The following is an 11,495-nucleotide window of genomic DNA, read 5'->3' as shown; positions in this document are numbered from 1 at the left end:
CCACCCCATCCAGTAGTACCTCTCGGGCCGCCAGTCCTACAGCTGGCTCCCCGCATAGAGGACGGTGGCAGGCGAGATCCCCTGTTTTGTGGTGCCCTAGGTACAGGCTCCACACAGGGCACAGCCTCAGGGAGGCTCTAGCAATAGAAGCGTCAGAGCAGTGAGGGCACAGGGGAGCTTTGCAGCTCTTCGGGGACGAGCCAGATGAAGTTTTGTTTAGCCCAGAGCATGCTCCCTGGAGGTGCCGGCTGCTGATGGAATCCGGGGTCCCTCACTAGATCGTTCCTTATTCATCCCACAAACATCAGCTGAGTGGCAGCACCAGCCCCCCGGTTGTGCCACCCTGAAGCAGGTGTTTTCTCTTCCCACAGACAGTGTGCTGCAGCCTGCCACGCCCTGTGATGAATCCACCCCCCCACCCCCCCCCCTCTTTCCCTCCCTCCCTTTTTTTTTCCTGGTGTTCTCGATACGCACGGCACAAATGTACCAGACTAACCCAATAATAAGAAAGAACCCAACATGAGGTGTGTGCGGTACTGTCTCAAGGAGCCTCAAATTAAAAACCATACCGTCCTTCTTGTGGATTTGGTACGGCGGTCACTGCTCTAGGCTTCAAATTCGCCGACGGCGGCCAAGGCAACAACATATGTCTACATTTAGTTGTTCGTGAAACCATTGAAACGTTGCGTGCTGGCGTGTTTGGTGATTTCGCCTTCCCTACCACCGGTCTGCACGCCAAGAGTAAGACAGGTAAAGCGCCACATGAAGACAGATGCGATGAGATGTAGTGTAGCACCAACTCACTAGCGACGGGACTCGTAGGCAGCTCGCACTCCGGCAGATCCGCGCTAGGCTTCTAGCCGGCTAGCAAGGCAGGGAGTAGAACTTGATTCTGGGCACGTTTACCCGCCAATGACGAGGGGTTCTCGAAACATGTATGTTGTTGAGAACGCCACCCAACGGAATGTGGTCAATTTAGAGTAAGTATACCTGAGACGACGTCTGTTCGAATTCTCGTGGTTGCTGACACAGCCTGGCGCTGGGTGGGCCGGGCCGGTATCATGTTGCACAACAGGACGGGCTGCCAACAGCTCGCGGGACAGGCTAAAAAGTAAAAAGTGACATAGCTGAAAAGCACGCTGAGTGAGGGCCGAGACTCGAATCTTGAGTCTTGGCCAGCTTTGTAATGTGCCATCAAGGAAGCGGGTGGGAGGTCTGTTGGCAGAATGCCACAACCTTCATGGTAACCTTCGTGGCCAGTCAACAAGTGTCAAGATGATGTGCGAGAACTGCTGCAGGTGGCTTGCCTCATCTCGTCTCCGCTTTCCCTCTTTGGCCCGCCTGCAGAGGAAATTAATTCAGACAGGGGAACAGCCCCGAAGGGTGCCCTGTCAAGCCTGAGCCCGAGGGTGTCTTTGTCAGCGTCGTGGCGTTCTTAGCGTGGCCTGATCGTCTGGGATTTAGATCTCTGATCTGTCGACAACTCAACGGGTGCCGATGGCAGTCGGCTTTAGCGGAACCACGTGCGTCAACAGAATGGATGGCGATACGCCCCGGGGGGAAGGGAAGGAGGCGGGTGGGGGAGACAAAAGAAGATTGAAACCGACAGGGAAGTGCTCGGCGAATTGTCTTTATTGACCAAACAAACGATTGGCCCTCAAGTCCTCCTTATTCCGCGTTATCAACTGGACGAGCCGAACTGTTTGGGGCTCGGTGTACGTTTGCAGACGGGAGCAACACAAGGTCCTAGCCGCAACATGGAGGGCGGATGGTTGACGCCACTGCGACGGAACTGGTCGGCTGTATGTAAGTCGGTATGTCTGTGAATGTCGATGTCGATTTCGACGTCCAGTAAAAGGTGCCCAGCCCGAGCTAACAATGCTGGCGAGGCCAGGGTTGTATCCCGGAGGTGTTTTGGGAACGATAAGCCCGGGGATCCACAGCGGAGGAGGCCGCTCTGCCCAGGGGACAAGCTTCAGTTCAGGGGTCCCTCCCTGGGCTCGTGCGATCGGTCGAGGGGAGCGTGGAGAGGTGGGGAGCTTCTATCCCGCCACGTTGTGCTGGGGAGGGAGGTATGCAGGCCGAGACCTGAAGAAGCTTCCAATATGAGATCAGCCACCCAACCCCTGCCCCGCCCAGCCTTTACCCGGTCCTTTGGTGCCTTGCCCGAAGCACATCTTTTTTTGGCATCGCTGTCGGGGCCTGGATCGTGGGGATGATCTTCGTCACCCTGTATCGAATCTATATCGTTAACCCCCATCATCCATCGCGTGGCTCGTAGGGCTGGGTGGCTTCTTGTGCCACTAAGACTAGTGTCTAGTGTGGTGCGCAGCGTCGGAGAGCCGTTAAGCGACCCCTTAGTCTCGAAGCCAAGGGGCGATGAGGGGGTGTTTCCCGTCTGCATTCCCATCCGATCCCATCGGCCCGTCTGTGTGGCTGGCCGAGTGGGTGTGGTCTGCCGTGGCAACGAAGGGAGCGAGGAGTTGACAGAGGTGTATTTCGTCATGGGGCGGGACTCTGGGGAGGTCCCAAGGTAGTGTATGCTGTGCCGCAGCGTAAGCTGACTTGACAGTTAACCCGACGGTGCACCCACCCCACCCCCCTAACCGCCGCGGGCCAGAGGCGTGCTTCGCTTGGTATGCATGGCATGAGGGCATTTCAGGAGGATCAAAAAGATCGGCATAGGATGCAACCTCGCGCCACGCCTCGTCCGGAGCTGCACCATACGGCCCGTGTAGAAACTCGAGATGTAGAAGAGCTGGGAGGAGAGATAACAATGTCGCCATATACCGAAACACCGCACTCACCTAGACCTGGACAAGCACAGGCAACACCCTCTCCACCACCATTCTCTATCCACAATGTTTCAGACCGAGTCCCACCCCGCGGGTGGCAGCCCTCTCCAGTCCATACGATCATCATGCGATCGTTGTCGGCTTCAGAAGCTGAAGTGCACCGTCCAGTCGATGGAGTCGGACGGCCGCATGGTATGCGAACGCTGCGTGCGGGCCAAGGTGCCATGCGCCTTTGGCCGTCGACGGCGTGCAAGCCGGCCCAGCGACACCAAGAAGCAAGGAGACTCGTCGACGAGGCGATCCACGGCCCCGCGCACCACCAACCCAGAGCCAACAGTCCTCACGCCTCCCCTCTCCACAACCTCATCCACCAGTGAGCAAACCCTCGGCGGAGCTACACCGTCTCCCACACTCGCAACAAGCTCCGCCCTCGAAGCGCCACTCGAAACCCTAGCCGAGTGCGAGCCCGACACAACAGCGCCCACATACTCATACCACCACCACCACCATGATTCCTACCAGCTAGGGGAGGGCCCACCAACCCCCTTCCCCAACCCCGCAACCACCGGCGGCGGCAGCGGCAGCAGCATGATGGACTGGGACTGGCTCGAGCAAGACTTCCACGCGAACGAGCTGTACTGCCTAGACCCGGAACTGCTCGCGTCCGCGCCGGCCTCCACCTCCACCTCCACGGGTTCCCCCACCGCGCACCACCGCGCCCTCCCCGACGGCGGCAGCGGCAGCAGCACCATGTCCATGGGAGGCGGAGCGGACACCCCCTTCAGCACCACTGCCTCGGTCGCCGGCCGCCGGCTGCCCGCGCTGATTGCCGAGATGCAGCAGCGCCTGGAGGCGCTCGAGAACGGCGCCTGGCTGCACGACGGCGCGCAGAGCTTTGATCACTACCCGATCGGCGCTGTGTTGCGTCTGTCGCAGGAGTTTGGCGCGCTGGCGGGGCAGGTGCTGGGTATGGCGGCGACGTATGGGGGTGGTGGTGGTGTGCCGCCGTCGGATGTGGCCGGGTTGCAGATGATGGCGGCGGTGGGGGGTGGTGGTGGTTTGTATGAGTTGGGTCGGGGTGGGCTGGCCGAGGGGGGCAGTAGCACGGCCACGGTGTTGCTGGTGCTGGGCGGGTACGTGTTCCTGGTGCGGTTGTATGGCTTGGTGCTGGGGCACTTTCATGCCCATCTCAACCGCATCCCGTCCGGCAGCCTCGGCGGGCACATGCACTCGACGCCGGCGCCTACCACCAGCCCGACACTTCAGCTGGGTGAGCTCCCGAGTGGGGGCGCCATGCCTGATGTGAGCCGGATCCACGCCGCGCTTGGGATGTTGCTGGCTGCGCTTCACAGTGTTGAGGAGCAGTTGGGGCAAGGGGGGGAGGTGGCGCGGGAGATGGTGGTGTCGATTCTTACGCAGGGCTCCGGGTTGGAGCCGGCGAAGCTACAGGATGGGTTCGGGGACTTGGGCGAAAAGGTGCGGTCGGTTAAGGAACTGCTGCGGGAGAAAATGGGTCTTTGAATGGGAATAGTTATACAGGGACTGGGCTCGATAGATCGATCGGTAGGGCTCGGGAGCGGAGCCGGATTTCAGCAAGGCACATCATGTCCGTCGACTGTTGCAATGCGATGCGACGGTGTTTGGCCGTTGGGCATACGCGTGAGACATCCACGCAAGCGAGGAGGTTTACTTGGTTCATCGAGGGAGACAGCGAATCCTGCATATTCTTTATGTCGATCATCTTAGATGCGAATACGCACATTGGTTCGTCTTGGTGGAGCAGTAACAGCAAGCCGCGCGGTAATAACGAAGTGATATCCGTCATGGGAGTTGTTTGCGACGTTGTACTTGAGAATTGCAACACATGGGGGCCGAGGCCTCTACCGCGTGGTTCCTTCGATCCTATACAACCTGGGCAGGGGGTTCAAGGGGGAGTTGTCCGCCTTGACCGTCCCTGTGACTCACGTCTTACGAAGCTTCAAGATCTCAGGGGCGTCCTTAGCCTCCATAGGTGTCTAAGCTATGAACTCGCCCGTCCCAAGTCATGTCCGTAGAGGCACAGCACGCGACTGACGAATTCACTTATCATCAATCTCGACCCGCGTGCGTATAACTAGACCGATATCCCCCATTGCACAACCAGTCGCACAGGTCTTACTGCATCGTCCATCCCTTGGTGTCCATGGCTTCTCCCATAGTATTCCGCAGGCCGTCCGCGCAAGCGTTGTGCGCACTGCCACTTTACCTTGCTACCTTCCTTCTTTGATTCCGGCTTTTCCCGCTCCCGGCCAGTCGTAACGACAGGACGGGTAGCGAAGTGAGACCTGCAGCTTAGTGAAACGCGAGACCGGAGCGGTCAAGTTCGGACATTTTCGGACAACCGGTCCTACCCACCATGGATGCAACTTGGACATGAAACGGCTACGGAGCTTACAAGGGCGTCAGAATCAACCGGTAGAGACAAATCCGAGATACTCCAGAGATATTGACAGCTTGGGGTACCGGCTACCGGTAGGAAGTAGAATAAGAATACAAAGGTTGTGAAGACGAGTAAGGGCAGAGAAGAGATTAGAGGAATTGTCACGCAGTTGAGAAAGAAACCTCAAAATACACAACTCAAGAACAAATTCAAGATGGCTATTTCCGCCACCACCCAATCCGCCCTTGTTGGCGGCTCCCAAGACGACATCATCCTGTCCACCTCCGCGCCGATCCCCCAGCGGCTCGAGGATGACCAAGTCGCAGTGGCCGTCAAGGCCATCGCACTCAACCCGGTAGACACAAAAATGCTCGGGGACTTCCACACCCCCGGTGCTGTCCTCGGATGCGAATTCTCCGGCGTCATCACCTCCGCCGGACCCGTGGCCACCTCGGAATGGGGCCTCCGCGAGGGGGACCGCGTCAGCGGCGCCATCATGGGCATGAACCCCCTACGTCCCCAAATCGGCGCCTTCGCCCAGCACACCGTCGCCCCCGCCCACGTCGTCCTCAAAGTCCGCGAGGACTGGGACTTCGCCCAGGGCGCCGGCATGGGCAACGCCTGGTATACCTCCGGATGGGCGCTCTTCCACACCATGGGCCTGCCCGCGGGCCCGCAGCTCGAGCCGCTCCACACCCTCGTCCCGCCACCCCCCGGTAACGCGGGCAAGCTGCCCAGCACCAACAAACCCATCACTGTCCTCGTCAGCGGCGGCTCCAGCTCGACGGGCACCACGGCCGTGCAACTCCTCAAGCTGGCCGGCTACCACGTCATCGCGACGTGCTCGGCGCGCAACTTCGACCTGGCGCGCCAGTACGGCGCCGACGAGGTCTTCGACCACAGCTCGCCGACCTGCGCGGCCGACATCCGCGAGCGCACGCGCAACGCCCTGCGCTTCGCCCTGGACTGCATCACCACCCCCGAGACGACCCGGCTGTGCTACGCGGCGCTGGGCCGCTCCGGCGGGCGCTACGTGTCGCTGGACCCGTTTAGTGAGGCGGTGGCTGCGACGAGGGGCGTGGTGCGTCCGGATTGGGTGCTGGGTCCGGAGCTGGTGGGCGAGGATATTGCCTGGCCGGAGCCCCATGGGAGGAAGGGGAATCCCAAGGCGAGGGTTTTCTGTGAGGCGTGGACGAGGACGCTGCAGCGGTTGGTGGATCAGGGGTTGGTGAAGACGCATCCGCAACTGGTGAGGGATACGGGGTTGAAGGGGGCGTTGGGTGGGCTGGATGATATTAGGGCTAAGAAGGTCTCGGGGCAGAAGTTGGTTTACTTGTTGTGAGATGGGTATCTACCTGTAGGTGTGGCTTATCGGGGGTGTCTACTGGTTTGAGGGGGTTTCCTAGGTTAGTGGTTTGAAGGGTAGAGCACGCGAGAGATTTCCAGGGCAAGTGGCTCTAGCAAAACATCTTCATCGTCGTCTGCTGGTACCCAGGTACTTTCTCGCTTGCAAACGTAGATTATACCGAGCAATGACTTGTATCTCGCCTCCAACGATGCACCAACAGCTGAAAGCCAAGCTGAGGCCTTGCGTACTCTCTCGGTGCCGTCACTATACTCACTATCCCATTTCCCGGGTTCCATACGGAGTAATTCGGTGCAACGAGGCCGCAGCTGAACGCAGAGCGCCAAAGGTAAGAGGTGTGGTTCCGCGGCCCCGTCGAAGGGGCACACCTCCATTTCCCCGGTAAAATGAGAATGGGGGAGTAGGAGGACTCACCAGCCAAGTACCCATGCCGTGCTTGATTACGTAGTATATATCCGCCGGTGATCCGTTCAAGTTGCTACGTTTCGGCGTTTGTATTCCTGGTTCACTCCAAACCTGGCGTCCTCCGAGACTTTCTGATCCCCTTCACACGTTTTGATTTCCACACACTCGCCGGCAAGATGGCATCTTTCAACAATGTCTTGACCAAAGCTGCCGCCGGACGCCTCTGCAAGGTATGCTCAGGTTTCTCTCGTTGTGTTTTGTGCCCCCTAAAGCGAACGCGAAGAAGGGGAGGGATCCACAGAATATGTCCACATAATGTTCAAGAAGAGGGCTAAACACGATCACAGGCTATGGGCGTGCGGATGGTGGCCAACCCGCTCGTGGTGCAGCTGGCCGCCAACGCCGGCTTCGAAGCGCTGTTCATCGATCTCGAACACTCTACGTTGTCGCTCGCCGACGCCAGCGCCATCGCCTGCGCGGGCCTGCTCAGCGGGCTGACCCCCCTCGTTCGCGTGCCCTACCAGTGCGGCATTGGGTTCGTGCAGCAGGCGCTCGACGGGGGCGCCATGGGCATCGTGTTCCCGCACATCCACACGGCGGCGGACGCGCGCGCCGCGGTGCAGACGTGCAAGTTCCCGCCGCTCGGGGTGCGGTCCATGTGGGGGCAGCAGCCGGCACTGGGGATGCGCGTCACGGCCATCGGGCGCATCGTCGAGGTGTGCAACGCGGCCGCGTCGTCCGTCATCGTCATGATCGAGGCCGCCTCCAGCATCGAGAACATCGAGGCCATCGCGGCCGTGGAGGGTGTCGACGTGCTCCTGGTCGGCTGCCTCGACCTGTCCACCGACATGGGCATGCCCGGCCGCTTCGAGACGAGGGCGTTCCGCACAGCGCTGGAGAAGGTCAGCGCGGCGTGCCGGCACAGCGGGAAGACCATGGGTCTGGCGGGCATCTACAACAACCGCGAGCTGCACGAGTGGGCCATCAACACGCTGAATGTCCGCTTTATGCTCTGCCAGCAGGACTCGAATCTTCTCGCAATGGCTGCCGTGGATTGTGCATCAGCGGTGGCTAAGATTGATAGAGCACGGTTGCTAAACTAGGGAGTTGTGATGAATCGGAGGCTAATTTGTTGTTCTATAAGGGCGGAAGTTTCTTTACGGTTTCGGCGTCAGTAGCGAAGGATATTAGAACATCTCCATATCAACCCCTTTTGCTGATATCCCGATGAAAGTGGATAGCTCACACTGCCTGTGAGATTATGTCTTCTGTTAGGCAAGATGCACGCAAAATCACCTAGGCGAGCAGTTCCTGTGAGGTACCAGTCTTGTAGCGGCGGCACGCAACGAACCCCCATCTTCAAACATCTTATCCAATACTGCTTAAGGGGGCCTTAGTGTAAGATTCTTAGACAAACACTTAACTAACGATACCCATAATGGAATTAAACAGAGCATGATAATTACGAGGGAAAAAAAAATAAAATATTACCAAAGCATCAACAGTAACTGAAAATGTCAGGAACGCCAAGGACTATGCCGCCATTGATGATGGACTGGGCTGAACAACCCAACGGCCGCGCTAAACCAAGGGGCATGGTGATTAGTCGGGTACCTTACCTACCTTGGTACGTAGGTACCTACTACCTACCTGGATACCTAGGCAAACAATGGAGAACCACATCTAATAAAACCCTACAATGCTATTCACGATGCATGGCCTTCAACACCTTCCAACTTGAGCCTGGGATATGCCGAGCCGGTACGGAGTACACCGGAAACCGACCCGGAGAGGCGAACACTACAAAAACCACACATTCTACGGAGCTACTCGGGGCTGTGCGAGTCGGAGGCGTCTCGAACGCTCGGCCAAACTCGCGGCCGTATTCCGCCGAGCAGGCTGACTTCGGCCGGAGTTATTCCCCTTCCTTGCGTCTGATGGTATTTCCGATGCGGATATTCCAAAACGCTTAGGTTCCTTTCGGTATTTTTCGGTGTAAAGCATCCAGGCAGCCAAACATGCGTTTCAATACGACTTTCATTTCCGAGTAAGCCAAACCGCTTTATGCCGCTACCGAAGTATGCCGGTTAGAAACCCAACTCCGTACGGGGTCGGTACCCAGGTCTGGAGGTAAGCATCTTGAATATCCCGGAGGGGCAGCCGTGGGTAGGTACTTTAGGAGTCTCTAGATTTGCCCTATGTCATTGAACCGCGCAAAAAGTGAGTGTTTGCTGGGACCCTCGTTCACAAGTTCCAATCTTGCCTCTGTACTTGGTTAGCATCTTCCTACTTCTTCCAGAATAACGTTTTCTTGGCCCATATTCACAGAGCTGTCGTTCTTCACCACTTGCCTCTAACCGCTGCTATGGCGGCAGCTCCCTTCATTTCGCTGCTCCAGGGGGATCAGTTCTTGGCCGACACACCAATTCCAGGGTCGGCTGTCATTCCCAACAGCGGGAACCTGTTCCCAAAATGGGCAGACAAGCTGAGCCCGACAGCCGTGGAAACATGGCTGTTTGATGCCATGGCAGAGGATGGCAGTGCCGCCTTCACCGTCTCCTTCTTCCGCGACGGCTCACAAGCCCCTGCCAGCTTCAGAGCCGCCATCAACGCCGCCTGGTCCGATGGCACCGTGTGGTCCCAGCATCTGGTGGTACCAGTCTCCGTAGTCACTTCAGACGGCCCTGATGTCGGCCATGGTCACGTAGCCGGCGTCTGGCGCACCGAAGAGCCCCAAAGCAACGACACGACTCGCACGACCGCCAGCTTCGATGTGGCGGCCGATTTATCGACCACCACTGTCGTCTTCGACGCCCCCGGCAGAATCACCGGCAGCCTGACTCACCGATCCCTGGGGTATCCCACGCTGCCCCAATCAGACCGGGAGGCCGAGGTCGCGCCGGGAGCGTACTGGTTCCGCCCCATCGCCATGGCCAACGCCACGGTCGACCTCACCTTCCACATCGACGACCCCACCAACCCAGACAAAAAGACGGAAAAGCGCATGGTGCTCGGACCAGAGCAGGGGGCCTTTGGCGGCATGGATCGGTCATGGCTGCCCATGGTGTGGGGCAAGGAGGCGACGGACGCCTTGTTCGTGCGGGCCCAGGCCGGACCCTACGTAATGGCCGTGATGCGGCTGGTGAGCAAGCCGCACAAGTACTACCAGAACACGGTCAACGCGGCGCTGTATCGCGACGGCAAGATCGTGTCCAACGCCCTGCGCTCGCTGCCGCCCGACCGTCGCGACACGGCCGCCACGGCGGATGCGGTGCGCACGGAGAAGTTGTATGATGGTGACGGCCTGGTGGCAAAGTACCGCGATAAGAATGTTGGGTATCGTCTGGAGTTTCGCTCGGCGGGGCCGGAAAGGGAAAAGTGGTCATTTGACCTGCGTCATCATCAGGCGTGGTGGGCCAAGCCTACGAGTCGGCCAGGCCCCGACGGGACGGGGAATTCGGGGTTTGTTGTCGAAGTCACCGGCGGGTTGGTGGGTTCTGAGGAGTCTGTTCACGGCTGGGGCATGACGGGGGAGGTTGAGTTGTCTGATTAAAGGGTCACGCGCCTCAGTCTGAGTCGTTACAATTGAACTTTCACTGGGAACTCCATGGGAATAGAATTATCTTGGAGTTGACAATGGCGTGATGTGGGCTGACAGTACCTTCACTAGTATATGCTTCACAGTTTGACTTGACTCAGTTGATCGTGCTCATGACGTACGTAACTACACACTAACACCTAGTACCGCCCCCGCCGCTGCTGTGATGACCTATAGTTGATTGTGTCCATGACGTAGAAACCGCGCCATCAAGAGCATCCCCGCCGCTGGTGTAGTGACCTCTCCGCCGTTCAAAAGCCCCCGATTTCCATCTCACCCAGCCTTCCACATTTTCTTCCACCTCTTTCACGGATATCACACCCACAACCGACCATAACCGCAGCTGCCACCAAACAACCCAACAGCAGCAATGGCCGCAAACGCAAACGTTACACTCTCGCCCGAAAGCGCCGCCGCCTTGACATCAGAGTTCACAATAAGATGTCAATACTCCAGGCCGTTGACGCCCCAGCTGCGGAGGCAAGAAGCCGCCGACAGGTATGCCCAGCGATTGGTCGCGAGGATCACCGACGCCGTCGCCGCGGAATACGACCACGCGCCGCGACCCAGACGCCCCTTCCCCCCACCAACCCACCACCACCCGCCAGCATCGACTTCGACCAGGCCAAGGACCGTTGGCTACCCCCCGGACCAAGGACAACCACCACCACCACCCCCGCTGATCCCCGACCACTAACCTCCCCGCAGTTGCCATACTACACCAAGAAGCGGCATTTTGACACACAAAATCATCCTCGTACATGCCCTGTCCTACAGCTGGGACAAGCTCTCGAACTTGATGTCCTATTGCTCGAGCTCCCGTGCGAAGTGCATTTCGATTGACCCTCCGATTGTGTCTTCGTGATCGACCTTGCCCACTCCGATGTGACGGGGAATGCCTAGCCCAGCTGC

At 58.6% G+C, this 11,495-nt stretch overlaps 5 protein-coding genes across 5 annotated transcripts; 4 read left to right on the top strand and 1 right to left on the bottom strand.

The window, feature by feature from the left end:
- Positions 1-1,746: 1,746 nt before the first annotated feature.
- On the bottom strand, positions 1,747-2,506 carry CHGG_02372 (uncharacterized protein; the record flags this gene model as incomplete). Its single annotated transcript, XM_001228887.1, has 2 exons — positions 1,747-1,800; positions 2,147-2,506. The coding sequence occupies 2 exons, from the start codon at positions 2,504-2,506 to the stop codon at positions 1,747-1,749; spliced, it is 414 nt and encodes a 137-aa protein (XP_001228888.1).
- A 355-nt stretch (positions 2,507-2,861) lies between these two features.
- Positions 2,862-4,316, top strand: CHGG_02371 (uncharacterized protein; the record flags this gene model as incomplete). The annotated part of the gene is made up of 1 exon (XM_001228886.1): positions 2,862-4,316. The coding sequence occupies one exon, from the start codon at positions 2,862-2,864 to the stop codon at positions 4,314-4,316; it is 1,455 nt and encodes a 484-aa protein (XP_001228887.1).
- A 1,112-nt stretch (positions 4,317-5,428) lies between these two features.
- Positions 5,429-6,556, top strand: CHGG_02370 (uncharacterized protein; the record flags this gene model as incomplete). Its single annotated transcript, XM_001228885.1, has 1 exon — positions 5,429-6,556. One exon carries the CDS (start codon positions 5,429-5,431, stop codon positions 6,554-6,556), a length of 1,128 nt encoding a protein of 375 aa, XP_001228886.1.
- A 605-nt stretch (positions 6,557-7,161) lies between these two features.
- On the top strand, positions 7,162-8,088 carry CHGG_02369 (uncharacterized protein; the record flags this gene model as incomplete). Its single annotated transcript, XM_001228884.1, has 2 exons — positions 7,162-7,215; positions 7,333-8,088. 2 exons carry the CDS (start codon positions 7,162-7,164, stop codon positions 8,086-8,088), a joined length of 810 nt encoding a protein of 269 aa, XP_001228885.1.
- A 411-nt stretch (positions 8,089-8,499) lies between these two features.
- Positions 8,500-10,538, top strand: CHGG_02368 (uncharacterized protein; the record flags this gene model as incomplete). The annotated part of the gene is made up of 4 exons (XM_001228883.1): positions 8,500-8,616; positions 8,812-8,899; positions 9,034-9,115; positions 9,314-10,538. The coding sequence occupies 4 exons, from the start codon at positions 8,500-8,502 to the stop codon at positions 10,536-10,538; spliced, it is 1,512 nt and encodes a 503-aa protein (XP_001228884.1).
- Between the last annotated feature and the right edge of the window lie 957 nt (positions 10,539-11,495).

The sequence above is a fragment of the Chaetomium globosum genome, genomic scaffold (assembly GCF_000143365.1).
Source record: "Chaetomium globosum CBS 148.51 scaffold_2 genomic scaffold, whole genome shotgun sequence".
NCBI lineage: Eukaryota > Fungi > Ascomycota > Sordariomycetes > Sordariales > Chaetomiaceae > Chaetomium > Chaetomium globosum.
The sequence above is the reverse complement of the archived record's forward strand: the minus strand, read 5'-3'. Positions and strand labels throughout refer to the sequence as shown.